Here is a 17,651-nt window from a genome sequence, read left to right on the forward strand (position 1 = left end):
TATATTGTGTCCGTGTCCGTGTGTGCGTGCGTGCGTGTGCGTGCGTGCGTGCGTGCGTGCGTGTGTGTGTGTGTGTGTGTGTGTGTGTGTGTGTGTATGTGTGTGTGTGTGTGTGTGTGTGTGCGCGCGCGCACTCATGCCCTTTCAAACTGAAAATGTTTCCTTTCAGGAACATAAAGAATACGGAAGCTCAAAGGGAGCCTGTGCACTTCTGCACAATATTTGCAGTTCCAAACATTGCTTTGAGTAGACTACGCTAATTAAAGTTTCTTTTTACGCTAACCCAGCCCCATGTTTAAAATTTATGATACAATCATCTGTAACTCCAGTTTCAGGAGATCCAACACCCTCTTCTGGCCTCCATGGGCACTACATGCATGTAGTGACGAGACATACAATTAAAATAAACATTTTAACAAGACAGAGATGACTTGTTTTTTAACACACCTTTAAGCTGGGCTTTTTTTTTTTAAAAAAGCTTAGATGAGGTTTATTTGAAACTACTAACTTATGAAACCCCTTACCAAATATGCATTATTAGAAAAAGCACAGCTTGTAGAATTGATTATAATATCCAAAATTATCTTTTTTTTTTTTTTTTTTTTTTCGAGACAGGGTTTCTCTGTGTAGCTTTGCGCCTTTCCTGGAACTCACTTGGTAGCCCAGGCTGGCCTCGAACTCACAGAGATCCACCTGGCTCTGCCTCCCGAGTGCTGGGATTAAAGGCGTGCACCACCACCGCCCGGCGCAAAATTATCTTTTAATATGAAGAATTGTAAGTGTTAAAAAGTTAAGTATCCAGTAATTCAGTAAATCTGTATCCAGGTGAATGCTACTTGGTGTCTGTAGTTATTAACAATTCTCTCTCTCTCTCTCTCTCTCTCTCTCTCTCTCTCTCTCTCTCTCTCTCTCACTCGCCTTCTTCCCCTCCCTCTCTTTTTCCCCCTCCCCCTTTGCCTCTCTCTCATACTGTCCAGTTTGGATGCTTCTCTGCATATTATGACAGAAAAGGGAAACAATGTATTTTTGGAAAATCAGCAATTGTCACTTTGCTACTAAATTAGCAACAGTAGCCAAACACCACAGATAAACCTAGGAACAGGAAGTAATCTCAGATTTTGTCAGAATCTTAAAATGGAATGTTAGCTTTTAATCCACAGTGCACCAAAAGCACTAATCAGTGTGTTCTGAACAAGAATCTTACCTATCACCCTTGACATTATATTTGGTCAGATGGGAGTTTGGTTTGGGGAAGGGATAAACCCAAAGAGGCCCATTTGAGAATGGCTGATATCATAGAGGTAAGGAACTGGGTCCAAAGTCAGGATATTGCCTCATGTGAAGCATTGTAGTGATCTCTCCGGAAAAGCTTGCTGCTATTTCTTCCTAGGGTGCAAGTGGCATCAACCTGATTCTGTTTATTTGTTTACACCGTTGCGTGTTTCTGCTTCCTTTAAAAACACAACAGATGCTCTTCTCAAGAAATACCTGGTTGATTTATTGTGTTCAATCTTTCTTTACATACAGTGTTGATAGTCATTAGTTTTTTTCTCATTATTAATATTTCCCAACTCTTTTACAAATACGTATAATTTATCACACTGATTGTGGAGTCTTTGAGACATATATTCATGACTAACACTAATTCTCATTCAGTACTAAGAATTTTCATAACATGAGCTTCAGTGCATATTTTGAGTCTTTTTTTCTCTGGTTGTATGGTGCAGTTAAATGGAATGCTAATATGTTCAGTAGCATCCAGAAAATGGTAAGGCAATGCCAAAAAAGAAAACCAAAGGCATCTGCATTTTGAAGAAGAGAAATAGGCTTCCTTTTGAACTTGGATTTTATCAGATTCTTTTTTTGACCAATTTGTTTTTAATTTTGACAGTTTTAAGTGCTGGTCAGCAAAGGTATTAGAAAAAAATAAATGAATATTAAACAACAGTTTAGTAGTGTAATACTAAAATATCAACAAATATGAGTAAAATAAAATATTTTAATTCAATAATTAACTGTCTCCCTTTCAAAACAAATATTTTAATGCATATTCTATCAGCTTCGTTTTCTAAATTTAAACTTAAGGAGAATTTTTATTTTTTCCAGAGGAAAGCAATATAAATATAAAACACGGCAATATGATGTTGGAAAAGGCTTCTAATTGATTTTCATGGTTTGAAGCTTATATTTAATTAGCATAGACTTCTTCATCTATTTGCATGCAGTTTTCAAAATCATATTATAATTTCCTGTGAAATGTGCACAATGTAAAACAGTTTTTGTGCCTTTTTAGTGAATAGTTTCTGTTAGAGAAATAAAACCTTGGAAAAATCAATGACAATTTTTCACAGTAAATATCAGTAAGTGGGCTACTCAATTGAAAACCTGTGTTGTTATGCACTAATAACATGTATTGGGTCTCTTCTGTGGGCCTTTATAAGTACTTTACATGAGTCATTTCAGATTAAACCTCACATCAAGGTTCATATAGCATCACATTCTCATAGGAATTTGGAAGGAAAGATATTTTGAAAGGACTTCAAAGGAGTTAAGTAGTTTGGTAAAATGCAAGCATTTGAAGAAGCAAGGGACTGTGCCTAACTTGTTTCAATTCCTGAGGCTCGGGTCTTTGTAATGTGGTGCCACATCATCTACTGCCACAGCTGAGAGATCGTTAGAACTGAGAAGATGCATTACTGAGTCAAGAACCCACGTTGTTTAAGGTCTGAATTACTGAATATAATTTTAAAGGAAACATGATACTTTATTCTTGTTAGTTCATACAAAGAAAATGACTAGAAATGCCACATACTATGACTGTATTGTCAAAACTGTCTTCCTTTGATTACTTTTTCCCCCAAATTTGAGATTGCTTCATTTTATTTTCCTGCATAAATTTTGAACTTTTCAAATAAACCCTTAACTTTCAAATTTTTCAGAATAAAAAATTTTCAAAGCACAATTGAGGAAATTACTGCAAAATAAATCATGAATGTTTCTTGACAAAATGCATTTTCATTTTTAAGTTAAAGACTAGCTCACAAATGTATACAAAATTAACAATAGTAATTTAAAGCTTGTGAATCTCTTGTTTCCTTTTTGTTTTAACCTTTGGTGAACTGAGAGAACAAAAAATGCTTCCAAGGTCATTGGTCAACCTGGTAATTTCTAATAACAGACGTGCCAGAAATGGCTTCCTTTTGAACATATTTGATTTATCAATTCCATGCTTCTTCATTAAAATCTATGATTTCCATGGCAGACATAACTCACAAGAAGAAGGTGACTGCTTATAATCCCTTTCTCTTTAAGAAAATATATTCAAGTTTGATTCAGTGATAAAATTTAAAAGAAAAGACAAAACAGAAAAAACTCCTTGAATTCCTCATGAGTAAATTCAGTGATGTACTAGCTGTTTTGACTTGAGTGGGATTAGAACTGACATCAGTTCAAGACATGAATGTTTGCATAACTAAATCTAATCACTTCTTTTTATTTTCTCCATTAAGTTTACCCACACAGATGGGCTTTGGAAATATCATGGCACTTGCCTTTGATCCCAGCACTCAGAAGGCAGAGACAGGACAAGTTTGAGTGTAGACTCCTCTACTTAATGAGTTCCAGGTCAGTCAAGGCAACAAAGTGAGACCATGCCTCAAATATCAATAAATTTCCAATATCATGTGATAGTAAAATGAGCCTGAACATGAATATTGGAAGACTTGGACTTGAATGGTAGTCTCATGAGTTGCTTAACATATGATCTATAGCCTTGTCTAAAAGATGAGGATGCATATAGCTCCAGAGTCTGGAGAGCAAATATCAAAACACAAAACTTTGCACTTGGTTTAAAACCATTAGTTATGCTCATCTAAATACATACAAAACTGCAGTGGAATAAAGCATTGAAGAATATACTACATTACTAACCCATTTAGAAAGGATGGCACAGAAAACAAGTCTCCTGGTATTATGAGTTTTACTAACAAGTCGGTGAAACAGAGTGATACTTTTTATTGAAGTATTCATTTTACTGTGTGCTGTAATTTATTGTTGTAATTATAATTATTAATACAATTCTGAAGCCACTTTGGATATTATTTCCATGGTGCCTGTCTCTAAGATTATTTTCAAGTGATTAAGAACAGAGTTGTATGACTTGTAACCTCAATCACAATTCCAGTCATCTCATTCTCTATTGATAAGACCAAGGGGCTTCCCCTAAGAAAACAATTTATACTTCCTTAGCAAAAGCTAGGACTCGGTCGGCTTTCTATCTGTGTCAAATAAGAAGTCATGCCACTAGGGAGGAGAGAGAGGGGGCCTCTTTCTGAATTTCTCTCTTGCTCATATAAACTTAATCAAGACTTGCAATTAATTTTTGAAATTGTTCTGTATCGACCCTAGTGTTTGAAGCTTCATTTTCTGCCTCTGGGTCCCATCAGTAAAATCCACACATCTCCCTGTTAGTGGAGCAGCTGGCTTTTAAAATCTGATGTCTTGTAGCTCTTATTTACAATCCTAATCACATCATTGATTTCAGTAATCTTTTAGTAAGAGTGGTTATTAATGTTGTCAAAGGCAGAAACTGGGATTCAGTGGGGATTTTTTTTTTTTAGTTTCTTTTTCTTTCTTCTTTTTTCTTCTTCTTCCTTCTTTAATGATACTAGATAATTAAGATGAAGCTTAGTAATGTGACTTTTGAGGCCTCGGGGTGATTAGCGGTTCCCTTTGGTTAAGTGTGCAACCCAGCAGAGGTTACCTCACTGACAATGGTATACACCACCAAGAAAGACCCACTCTAAAGTTCAAACAGTTAAATGAAAATGCTGCAAGTAATCCTCCTCACAACTGAGATGGAACTAAAGACTTTCATTTTTCAAGCTCAAAATACCAGTACCATATAAAAGTTTATCTGACTCCTAAGGTAATTTGAGGCAGCTCATGAAAAGTGTTTTGTTCACAAAGAGGCACACACACACACACACACACACACACACACACACACACACACACACAAAGCTGAATGACCATTTCATTAGCTCACATGAATATCAAAACACTAAATAAATTTCTTTTAGTATAAAAAAGATAGGATAAAAAGAATATGGAGAGGCCAAGAGACATTTAGAAATCAGACTTTTCAATATCCAGGACAATGAGAAAAGGGGGTGAGGTGAGGAAATAAATTCTGATTTTTCAGAAATGGGGTCATGCAGCAATGAAAAACTGCCATTCTAAGTCAGAGCTGTTGCTTTGCCTTTGGAAGATGGCAGGACGGCATAGATGTTCAAAAGGCTGCTCACCTCCTCTGAAAACAACGTGTAAGGACCTGCAAAATTATTGGTTTGATGTTCATTACTCTCCCATCCCGAAACCAAAAGAAATTATACACCTCTATGTATTTGGCATCACTATCAAAATCCATTGCCTAATTTAAAAATATCCCTGATCAATTTCTCTTATAGTAAAGAAGGTATAGTATCTGAACTGAAAAGGTATTATTAGAAAATGATATCTAGAGCATTAGGATGTATAATTCATGTTGCTTTCATTTGCTCAGACCATTGTAGAAATCCATAAATCATTTTCTTGCTCATGTATTGCTTAAGTGCAATTTGTCATTTTGCATTAGAGGCCTGCATCAGCCCATCCATTGCTTTTAATTCACTGTTTAGCGTTTAACAAAATACTGGCCCTGTTGGATGAATGGAAAGATGCTGTAATGTGAAACCACACCAGTGCTTACCAGGTTAAACAGATGTGCATTTGAGTATCAAGACAGTAGAACTTAGTGGAATATCTAGCATTCCCAGTCCCAAGAATACGGACCAACTGATTTGTTCTCTGTTGGGTTCAAAGCCTCATGGTTGCTAGTCACTCAAACACCTCTAGTAGCATACAATACCAATCATTTCCAAAACTCTAATCCACATCCACCCTTTACTACAAGTAAATGGAGCTGTCCTTTTGTCTGTGAGCTTAGCCCTGAAGACTTGCTTGCCTGCCCTTAAGTTGTGTAAAGCTAGTGAGTGCATAAGAACCTCTTAGTTTTCACTAAAATGTGCAGCTACACCAGATCCTCAGCATTTATATTGTGGATTGGACTTCTTAGGAGTGGCACATGCAAGGAACCATCCAGCTCCATCCTGGTGCTACCTAACATTTTAAAATCATCCTTATTGGTGCATTTAAAACTATTCCTTCCAATTCTTACCAAATGACAAAACCTCAGATTTTTCTCTCAAAGTTCTGAGCACAGTGCAATGAAAAGAGGATTTTAAAAACAGATTGCTTTGGAGTCATCTCAAATCACAGCAAACACTCACTTATCTAAAAGCTAGTTAACAAACCTGTCTCTTTTGCCCTCTCCAGCAAGAGGCAGTAGATGAGAAAGCAACCCTATTGTTTAGTTACTATGCTCTTCGAGATCCTTGGTGCCCTCTTACTACTGCCGTGTGTGTGTGTGTGTGTGTGTGTGTGTGTGTGTGTGTGTGTGTGTGTGTGTGTTACCACATTCACACATAAACTAGGATTTTCATGAAACATTATTTTTATAATCTATTTCCAAATGATTATTACCCCCCCTCCTTACATGCAGTTTTTTTTTTTTTTTTGTGTGGCACAGACAGCTGGCACGCCTTGAGTACAGAGGCCAGGGGAGGAAGATTGCAAGATTGCATGCACACGCTTGCTTCTCCCACAGCACATCAGTAAAGCAGAGTCCAGGGACAAAGTACACGCACTGCTGTGTACTCCAAAGAAGCCACCCCCTCCCCTAGACTGCTGTGTCGATAATTGCGCTTCACTAGATACTGGGACAAAGTAGGGGAGGGAGAAAATCCTGAAAGGTAGAAGGGGAAGGTATCTGCTTCGTTGGTACTAAGACAGAAACATACATGTTAGGCTCAAAAGGCACTTCTGAAAGGAAATTTTTAAGTACCATTTTCGAGTTCAGGATCGCAAGACTGGTTTCTTTCAAAGACCTTACTATAATGCCCACCTGCAAATTCTGGATGCGAACACACTGCTCTTGCAGTCTCCTTGGATGGAGTTTTCTCAGGGAAAGCAGAGACCCTGGATCGCTTTTATTTGGCCACGAAGACTCTATTGTCACCCCTATGGTGCAGAGGCTGGCTCCTCAGAGACTAAAAGTCAGCGAGGCCAGACCTGTGGAGGAGTCTGGTTTTGAGTTGCTGGCCAGGACTCCAGCCTCTGTGACCTGCAAAATCCAGCAGAGCCCCCAACAGGCAAGCCTTACCGAAGGCGAAGGCGGGCTCCAGGACAAAATGATCTCGCTTGCCTTATGCCACTTTCGCCGCTAGGAGACGCCTGTAACCCACGTTTCTGGAGAAGGTCCCCATTCAAACACAGCTGCCACCAAAAGGGGAAAAAAAAAAAAAAAAGCAGCTCAAGTGTTACAGTGGATGCACTGATTATTTACAGGGAAATCTGGCCATCTCTCCACGTTCTCATCTCCACCTCGGAAAGCTCGCTGGCTTTGTACAAACGCCCTAAGTCAGCTCAAACTTCAAGCTCCTTTCCCAGAGGCAAACCCGCTCCCCCAGCACCTTGCTTCTGCACCGTCATTCCGCGGCAGGTCTCTCACACGTAAACATGCACACACACACACAAGTGTTCCGTTAGTACAAATAAACACATTAAAACATTACCGTCGTGTTTTAATTTTTTTAAACAGGGCTCTAGGTTCCTGATGAGTCAGCTTGAGAGCTAGAAAAAAGAAATTCATTTTAAAGCTATAGGATCTGAAGGAAGGAGGAGGGGCGGGAAGCACAGATGGCCACAGTGTATTAATATTCGGATACACTACGAGCCCCTTTTCATTGATCCACAGGTCCTTTTTTCTGCTCTGCCGTTCCATTCTCCGCCGCAGACGTGACGCTAAAATCATTTTAAACTGCAGCGGTTTGAGCTTGGGTTTGGCGAATGGTCAATTCACTGCAGCTGCAAAAGGCTTAGCCATGTTTGCTGGCTCCTTTTCCAGCTACCCGCTTAAAGGTAGAACCCATCTCTCAGCAAGAGCCCCTAGGGCTAGGGGAACAGGCTGTTAGACACGGACTCTCCGGACTGCTCCGAGCATGCCTCCGTGTCAATCACGCGTGGCGACGCGCATTCCTATTTCCTTGCCCGAAGGCAATGTAACATACCTTAGGGGGTGGACAAGGAACCTTCCCTCAGGTTCCAGTGGCGTTACTCTTGGGTCATTCATTACCAGGAAACCTCTAGGGTTTCATTCTAATCTTTGACTTACAGGGCTGGACCGGAAAACAAACAACCTATTCCTTGTGACAGCACATTGATTAGTATAAAAACATATATTTCGATATTTATCCTTGGAGAATAGGCATTAAACGCACTCTCCAGCACCCGAGAGTTGGTTTGCGCCGCCTTGAAACTTCAGGAGACCTGGGTGAGTGGATGCACCTCGGGAGTGGGCACCCGCGGCTAGTCAAGCGCGTCGCTCAGAATCCTGGGGCTGCTCCCCAGGGACTCTCACCGAGCTGAGCGCCAGGCCAGCGAGAACCAGGGCCAGCACCAGGAATGTGCAAACGTGTCTGTGGATTCCCGCAGCGGTGCACACTCTATTCCTCTGTGCGTGTGCACCGCTGCACGGCTCACCGCCCCTCCCGCCCTCGCGGCCACCCCGCGGTCATTCTCCAGAGAGCTGCCCCCAGGCTGGGCATGGACCCTCCGCACCCTCCCTAGTATGGAGGCGGGGATGGATCGCCAATTGTAAAAGAAAAATTAAAAATTGAAATAGAAACCAGGCAAATAAAATAAAAGCCCGCGCTCCCCGCCGCTGCCTGGCGCGAGGCCAGGCAAGGCGCAGGGATATTGCAAGCGCCTCGCAGCAATGGGTGGTGCTGGCACCGGTGCCCTAGAGTAGGGTTTGACGATGGCGGGCTCCAATGCAAAAGCTACAAAGAAGCCCCCCAGTCCTCGACTAGGGTACTCATAGTTCGAAGCCATGTCCCCAAACGAGTTAATCTACTAGATAAGCATTTTGTGGGTAGACATTAGGTGGGTAGACGTTCAACCATCTGCCCGTCTATAGGAGCTGTCACCCCACGTCCCTCAGTCTGAATCCCTCCGCTTTACAGGGGGGAATTCACCTCCACACTTCCATTTCAGCCTCTTCTAGCCTCCCCACACATCCCCTACGGACCCTCCTGCTCTGATTGACACATGCCATTTTATGTCCGCATTTAAATTGTCCGCGCGTATCTCAGCCAGAGTCCCTTCATTAGGCAACCCCGGCTGACTACGGCCCCAGGGCAACTTTCCCCCGTTCTTGGTGATTTCTTTCCACGCTCAGCAGCAGGGAAAACACCTTAAAGGAAAAAGAATGTTAGCGTCACTGGAAACCCCGCTCCTTGGAGAGGCTACCGCAGCTGTTGCTATTATGTTTTCGTATTTGCTGATGCAAACAGGGGAACCTCTCTTATTCCCTGCCCATTACCTGCGGCTGGGGACTGGGAACTTTCCGCGGCAGAGTCCCCTTGCAAGCGCCTCGGGACCTGCGGGCTGTTCTCGCTCTCACACTCACACTCACTCAGGCAGCCAAGGCGAGAGTTCTGCCCCGCCCCTCCCGGCTGCCTCGTGACGTGAATACTTGACGGACACTTTCGCCAATGAGCGGTCGCTCGGTGGGTGGTGCTCCCCGGCGATTGGTTGGCAGAATGAGGGCGCTGCGCAAAAACAGAGAAGCCGAGCGCTCGGAGCTCAGAAACTGCCAGCCGAGATCACAGGCTCTGGGGCTGAAGCAGGAGGCAGGATGGACTGAAAGGAAAAGAGGCAGGTTAGAGGGGAGAGGCTTGGGAAGGAAACAGCAGAAAAGAAACCGCTCGCTGTGTTTACAGCAAAGCAAGGGACGGTCGGTCGGGTTGAGGACGCAGACAAGACTGTGAAAGCCAAGACATGCAAATAGAGCCAAAGAGGGGAGAAAATGTCAAGAGGAACGTCCACCCGGGGAAATGAAGAGAATGAAAGTTTTATGCTGCAGAACGGCCCCGTGTTTTTCCGGCACCAAATTCTCTCGCTGTCTCTGAGCCCGCTCGCGTTTGCAAGCCATTGACATCAAGAGGCATGTTCAGCGGTGCCGGCAGCATCTCTTCTTCCTTCTCTTCCTCTTCATCGTCCTCCTCCTCCTCTTCTTCTTCCTCCTCCACGTTCTCCTCCTATCAGGAAGAAGACAAACCTAGGACAGTCTTGAAATATCGAAATTTCCTCCTTGGGATTTGCCAGCGCCGCGTTGCGCCAAGACTGTCGGAATAAAGGAGGCTGACTATTGTATTATCGTTATTTTATTAATTGGTCAGTGGGAAGATTACATCTGAGCAGAGGGGACATCTGTCACCCTTTCTGCGTTAAGATTGAAAAATGAGGCTGGATTTGGGGAAGCTCTAAAATGAAGTAAAAGGAAAAAAATTTTAAGACAGCCACAGAAGCCCCCAACGTAGCACACTCTCTTATTTATATTTTTGAGATTATTATTTCTTTTGGTGGTGGGGGAGGTAATCGGGTGGCTAACTGGCTACGGGGGAGCGGCTTCCTTTCCTTTGGAGATGATTGTGCTGTTATTCTTTGCCTTGCTCTGGATGGTGGACGGAGTCTTTTCCCAGCTTCATTATACAGTGCAGGAGGAGCAGGAACATGGCACTTTCGTGGGGAATATCGCGGAAGATCTGGGCTTGGACATTACAAAACTTTCAGCTCGCAGGTTTCAGACTGTGGCCAACTCACGGACCCCTTACTTGGACCTCAATCTGGAGACCGGGGTTCTGTATGTAAACGAAAAGATCGACCGCGAGCAGATCTGCAAGCAGAGCCCCTCTTGTGTCCTGCACCTAGAGGTCTTCCTGGAGAATCCGCTGGAGCTGTTCCGAGTGGAGATCGAAGTGCTGGACATCAATGACAACCCTCCCTCCTTCCCGGAGCCGGACCTGACAGTAGAGATCTCAGAGAGCGCCACGCCAGGCACCCGCTTTCCCTTGGAGAGCGCCTTCGACCCAGACGTGGGGACTAACTCATTGCGAGACTATGAGATAACCCCGAATAGCTACTTCTCGCTAGACGTGCAGACCCAAGGAGATGGCAACCGATTCGCCGAGCTGGTGCTGGAGAAGCCACTGGACCGAGAACAGCAAGCGGTGCACCGCTACGTGCTGACCGCGGTGGACGGGGGAGGAGGGGGAGGAGGAGGGGAAGGAGGGGGAGGCGGTGGGGGAGCCGGCCTGCCCCCCCAGCAGCAGCGCACTGGCACGGCCTTGCTCACCATCCGAGTACTCGACTCCAACGACAATGTGCCGGCGTTCGACCAACCCGTCTACACTGTGTCCCTACCAGAGAATTCACCCCCTGGCACTCTAGTGATCCAGCTCAATGCCACCGACCCTGATGAAGGCCAGAACGGCGAGGTCGTGTACTCATTTAGCAGTCACATTTCGCCCAGGGCTCGAGAGCTCTTTGGACTGTCGCCTCGCACCGGCCGGCTGGAGGTGAGCGGCGAGCTGGACTATGAAGAGAGCCCAGTGTACCAGGTCTATGTCCAAGCCAAGGATTTGGGTCCCAATGCTGTGCCTGCACACTGCAAGGTGCTAGTGAGAGTCCTGGATGCCAACGACAACGCACCAGAGATCAGCTTCAGCACCGTGAAAGAGGCAGTGAGCGAGGGTGCGGCCCCTGGCACCGTGGTGGCTCTGTTCAGCGTGACCGATCGAGACTCAGAGGAGAATGGGCAGGTGCAGTGCGAGCTGCTGGGAGACGTGCCGTTCCGCCTCAAGTCTTCTTTCAAGAATTACTACACTATCGTGACCGAAGCCCCTTTGGACCGAGAGGCTGGTGACTCCTACACCCTGACAGTGGTGGCCCGCGACCGGGGCGAGCCTGCACTCTCCACCAGTAAGTCGATCCAGGTTCAAGTGTCAGATGTGAACGACAATGCGCCGCGCTTCAGCCAGCCAGTCTACGACGTGTATGTGACAGAAAACAACGTGCCGGGAGCCTACATTTACGCGGTGAGCGCCACGGACCGCGACGAAGGGGCCAATGCCAAATTAACCTACTCTATCCTCGAGTGCCAGATCCAGGGCATGAGCGTCTTCACCTACGTGTCCATCAACTCAGACAACGGCTACTTGTACGCCCTGAGATCCTTCGACTATGAGCAGATCAAGGACTTCAGCTTTCAGGTGGAAGCCCGGGACGCCGGCAGCCCCCAGGCGCTGGCAGGCAACGCCACGGTCAACATCCTGATTGTAGATCAGAATGACAACGCCCCCGCCATCGTGGCGCCCCTGCCGGGGCGCAACGGGACTCCAGCCCGCGAGGTGCTCCCGCGCTCTGCAGAGCCGGGCTACCTGCTCACTCGCGTGGCCGCAGTGGACGCGGACGACGGCGAGAACGCCAGGCTCACCTACAGCATCGTGCGGGGCAACGAAATGAACCTATTCCGCCTGGACTGGCGCACCGGAGAGCTCCGCACTGCGCGCCGGGTCCCAGCCAAGCGCGACCCCCAGCGGCCTTACGAGCTGGTGATCGAGGTGCGCGACCACGGGCAGCCACCCCTGTCCTCCACAGCCACCCTGGTTGTTCAGCTGGTGGATGGGGCCGTGGAGCCCCAGGGCGGGGGCGGGGGAGGAGGCGGAGGGCCAGGGGAGCACCAGCGCCCCAGCCGCTCCGGCAGCGGGGAAACTTCCCTGGACCTCACACTCATCCTCATCATCGCGCTGGGCTCGGTGTCCTTCATCTTTCTGCTGGCCATGATCGTGTTGGCCGTGCGCTGTCAAAAGGAGAAAAAACTCAACATCTATACTTGTCTAGCGAGCGATTGCTGCCTCTGCTGCTGCTGCTGTGGCAGCGGGGGCTCCACCTGCTGCGGCCGCCAAGCCCGGGCGCGCAAGAAGAAACTCAGCAAGTCAGATATCATGTTGGTGCAGAGCGCCAACGTCCCTAGCAACCCAGCCCAGGTGCCGGTGGAAGAGTCCGGGAGCTTTGGCTCCCATCATCACAACCAGAACTATTGCTATCAGGTTTGCCTCACTCCGGAGTCTGCCAAGACCGACCTGATGTTCCTGAAGCCCTGCAGCCCTTCCCGGAGTACAGACGCTGAGCACAATCCCTGCGGAGCCATCGTCACCGGGTACAGCGACCAGCAACCAGACATCATTTCCAACGGAAGCATTTTGTCCAACGAGGTAAGGCTGAAGCGAAAGAACCACCATCTCTCATCTCCTCCATCAGAAAGCCTCCTCTAGCCTGGCCCTGTATCTCTTTCCGTGTACTGTTTATTTTTAGGGTGTTAGCTGATTTGTATGGCTGTGAGAAGGCAAGGGTATGGGGTCACCTTTTCTCACCTCGTGAAGTGTAACCTAACTTCCGTGTTGTTCCTGACTGCGCTCCACCCCTTTGCTTTTATTTTCATTCCCTTCCGCGTTGCTTCATTGACACCTTGGAGCTTCCCCCCCCCCCCTTCCCATATTTAAAGTCCTGCCTTCTTTGCAACCTGGGGGCCAGAAGAGAAAAAGCTTGAAGAGAGAAGGAGGGGTGGGGGAGGGGCTTCCTATCACGGACAAGGGTCTTTTTCTCTTTGCATCTGTCCCAGGCTTTAATAAAGTGGTTCAATTTTGGTTTGTTTATCACTGCTTTCAGTCGCGTGTACAAGTGAGCTATAGATTGTTTAACACTATATGATTGCCTAAATTGGATTGCATGTTTTAGTGACCAGTTCCTTCTCTGAAAAAAAAAAAAAAAGTCTTCAATTCTGTTCTGGACAGCTTTACACAGCTCTTGAAGCCGAATGCCCACACAGTGTGAATTTGAATGAAGTCCCTTTGGCACCGAACCTTGTAAGAGAGTAAACCAACTGAAAGCTTGAACAAGTCTCTTAAATATATCGTTTCAGTACTATTTACCTTTTCTTGCCATTGGTCTTTTTTTTTTTTAAGGAATCGCCCACTGTTGGCTTTCTTCATCAAAGAATTTGGCTTGTCAATTTTAATTTCCTTTTAAAAGGCAGAGACATAGTGGAAAAGTTGGAGGGTGGGGACCGACCGGGGAGAACCATGTAAAACAAAGTTTGGACTGAAAGGTGTGGGCTGGGTGGAGCTTGCAGAGGGCTTCCTGAGGGGAAGGTGGGGGCAGGATTATGACAGTCTTTCTTGACATCTCCTTACTTTGAATCTCAGATATAACTCACTGACTTTCATGACTATTTGTACAGCTCATTTGTAACTTAAGTACCTTTTGAAAATAAACAACAAAATAATTGGAGAAAATATCCAAACTTTTGCTTATTGAGCGCGCTGTTTTTCTTGTGTCCATCAGTATGCACTTAAACACTCTGGAGGCTGTGGCAGGGCAAGACACAGAACTCAATCAGGGTAATTCTGTGGTAGACACAACAGTTTATTAAGCCTAGCTATAAGGTTGTTTGCATTCTCCCTTTGAAGTAAGACACATTTCCTGTGGGCCAGCAAGTTTTCTTTTCCCTGTTTAAGCCTTTACAGCTGAATTAAAGAAATCGAGATTCAAATGTCTCTACACGTTTCTCCTGCTCCTACCCAGCAGTCACCACTCTGTGGTCTTAGGAAAGCCTGAAAATTCATCAAAATGTCCACCAGTGCTTAAATCCAATGTAGTTCTTATTCTCAAAAGGAAAATGACCACTGTGCCCTCTGAATTTTGGTGCTCTTTATTTATTTATTTTTTTCCTAGAATAAACACCAGCGAGCAGAGCTCAGCTATCTAGTTGACAGACCTCGCCGAGTTAACAGGTATGAACTCTTTGCAATCCTCACCTTGGTGTGTAAACAGTTTCCTACCTAGTAAATGTAGGAAGTGGTGTGTTGTTTTGTTTTAAGAGACACAATGTATAAAGATTTTAAACTAGGGCAAGGCAGAAATCCTGTATATAATTTGTTTGTCTGTGTGCTGTTGGCTATACAATGTTTTATTTATATAAAATTATAAAATGTTTTTCCAGTTTCTGTGACTTTTCCATGTGTTCATATATATTGTATGAACATGTCATAGACATGTACTTAGCTCCAGTCATAGAATAATGTCCAAACTTCACATTTTTGATGATTCAATTGCCTGTGATGTCTCCCAGATTTAAGTGGAAAAAATGAGCTTCACGTGGAAATAGAGGTACATAAGAATTCCATGAGTCTGCAGCACACATCTGTGACCATGTGGTGGCAGAAGAATGTTTTCTGTGTTTCTTTACCTTTTTTTTCCCAGATCATTCTAACATTTTCCTTTTTGTGTTTCTAGTTCTGCGTTCCAGGAAGCTGACATAGTAAGCTCTAAGGACAGTGGTCATGGAGACAGTGAACAAGGAGACAGTGATCATGACGTCACCAATCGTGGCCAGTCAGCTGGTAAGTGGGATCAAACAGCAATCTAAATGCCCATTATATAGCTGTTTATTTAAATGCATCTACAAAAGATGATGGCTTAGGTAATGGTCTGTCTTCTATTGGTCACTGTATGCTCAAAAGAAAGATTGTGAAAAGTGTTACTTCCCTTTGGAGTGCTGAGTAGGAATCACTTGCAACTATGAAGAATTCCTTCCGTACGCAATGTTCTTTAATGGATTTAAGTCACATAGAGGTATCCACATATCTCTCATCTGGTCTGGTTCCCTGTCTTCAAACAGTTAGGGTATAATTAGGCTTATTTATGGAGGAGGTAACTGAGATAAATTAACTTATTGAGGGAAAGAGAAAAGAAATGCATGACTGGGCCCTAGAATCCAAACCTCTATACATTCTAGAGAAATGTATTTTACACACCAAATATAATAACCTGAGAAGAAGTAATGTTTAAGAGTCACAAATAGGTTGAAAGTCTAGTTTTCAATTCTGGGTCTCTGGGATTCAGAACATTAGTAATAGACATTTAGTAATTAGTATTTTCCAAGCATCTTTGATCTCCTTGTATTTTGACAAGTATTACATTTTGAACACAAGCATTTGTCTATGTGGGTTAACCTTTGGGTAGCTAATGGTCACAGGTGGCATTTTAATACAGTATAACTTTTAAATTGAATTTTACTTCAAATTTTTCTACATGAGTTTGACATATAATGATATGTAAGATGTTATAATACTAATTACTAATACTAAAAGAATTCATAAGAAATAAATTATATACCTTAAAAAATAACTTCATAAAATCGTTTGCTTTCCTCTACTTCCATTTGGATTTCACCCATGAAAGATATTTGCTGAATTCTCTTTCTTCCTAATTCTGTGTTTATTTGACATATGAAGAAATGAAAAGCCTGAGAAATTCCCAAAACATCTGAAAAAATGTCCATCACTGGGCTAGCACTGGGAGACGCTTAGCTCTCTAGATACTTGACCTGGATTTTATTCTATAAAGTGACAGAGTGCCTTATTTTCAAGGTAATATTAGTCCTAGAGAGTATTCATTCCTTAAAACACTTGGTAGCCCTGGGAATGGTGCTGAGGCACTGTGTCAAAGGGCAATGCACACCCAGTAGGACCTGGCAGCAGTGGTTGCTACAAGCCTCTCAGTTGGCTAATGTGGGCTCTGTCTGTGGCTGCTTAGTCTTGGGAAACCCGGGCAAGAGGAAAGGAAAAAAGGCTGCTCAAGGGTCTCTTTATATTGCTTCAAGTCATTAATATGCAGACCTAATGAGACTTGAGAACTGCCAAGAATCCCCGGAGGTCCCTGCCCCTTGCGGGCCTTCACGCTAAGTGAACAGAGCATCTATTTAGTGTCTGGGATCCTGACAACAAACCAGACCTTGCCAGCAGTTTATATGTGAGTACAAAGTCCCTTTCATTTTTGCCCTATATGTGGCATATGATTTATTGTTATCATTTAAAAACTGTATATTTAAAATTATTCATTTATATTTTCCCCAAGTTTCTAATTTAATCCCAGCCTTTTTTTTTCAACAAAAACGTTCAACACAAGAAAAACAAAGCCGCTACATGTTACTTTAAATGCATTTTATTTCTTTCCCACCCACTCCCTTTTGTGTTTTTCTTTCTTTTTCCTTAAGTAGCACCCCAGTCTCTGTGAGCATTTTAATCTAGTCACTTAGACGCACATAATGAGCCTAACAACCAATGCAAAGGGAGAGAAATGGAGAAACCTCAAGGAAGACTAAATTTATTAGATATTCCTGTTGCCATGTCTTCATGAGAGCTATTTTATTTCACACACTGTTGACATTTTGTTAAAGATTCTTTCAAAATATTTGGGATTTCAGGTCCTTTTAAGGACCATTAAAATGCAAAAAAAAGTGTTCTGCAATAGGTTTTAAATAGGCAAGGCAGTTTCTAGTTTTCATCATCAAAGGGCTGAACTATTTGCCCCCATATCTAAGTTGTTAAATGTGTAGCAGTGTTCTAGAATCACCACTCCATTTATGCAGTGCAGTGGTTACAGGGCAGACACAATAAACTGGGTGCAATAATTGCTGTTTTGCAGTTGGAAGAAAGCACTTACAGTGAGAAGTAATTGCACCTTCATTTTGAATTGATCAGTTGTCATATGCTTAATTTTATAGTAAAAAGTATTCTGAGTGTTTTAAATGTAAAAATCTGAATGCATAAAATTAAAATGCCTGTTACTAAGTGATGATTGTCAGC

The 17,651-nt window shown here is 43.9% G+C and overlaps 1 protein-coding gene and 1 long non-coding RNA gene across 4 annotated transcripts in view; one reads left to right on the forward strand and one right to left on the reverse strand.

Moving 5' to 3' along the window:
• The window catches only part of LOC121830091 (uncharacterized), an 81,236-nt gene extending 71,659 nt beyond the window's left edge, over positions 1 to 9,577 (reverse strand). The window contains exon 1 of the long non-coding RNA XR_006073014.2: positions 9,482 to 9,577. This is a non-coding gene — a long non-coding RNA (uncharacterized LOC121830091). The remainder of the gene's footprint in view (positions 1 to 9,481) is intronic.
• A 149-nt stretch (positions 9,578 to 9,726) lies between these two features.
• Pcdh10 (protocadherin 10) overlaps positions 9,727 to 17,651 on the forward strand; it is a 71,513-nt gene continuing 63,588 nt past the window's right edge. For all 3 annotated transcript variants that reach the window (XM_006994545.4, XM_006994547.4, XM_006994546.4), the window contains exons 1-3: positions 9,727 to 13,217; positions 14,737 to 14,795; positions 15,298 to 15,404. In XM_006994545.4, coding sequence (XP_006994607.1) covers positions 10,587 to 13,217; positions 14,737 to 14,795; positions 15,298 to 15,404 — 2,797 coding nt within the window. In that variant the 5' untranslated portion in view covers positions 9,727 to 10,586. The remainder of the gene's footprint in view (positions 13,218 to 14,736; positions 14,796 to 15,297; positions 15,405 to 17,651) is intronic.

The sequence above is a fragment of the Peromyscus maniculatus genome, chromosome 6 (assembly GCF_049852395.1).
Source record: "Peromyscus maniculatus bairdii isolate BWxNUB_F1_BW_parent chromosome 6, HU_Pman_BW_mat_3.1, whole genome shotgun sequence".
Taxonomy (NCBI): domain Eukaryota; kingdom Metazoa; phylum Chordata; class Mammalia; order Rodentia; family Cricetidae; genus Peromyscus; species Peromyscus maniculatus.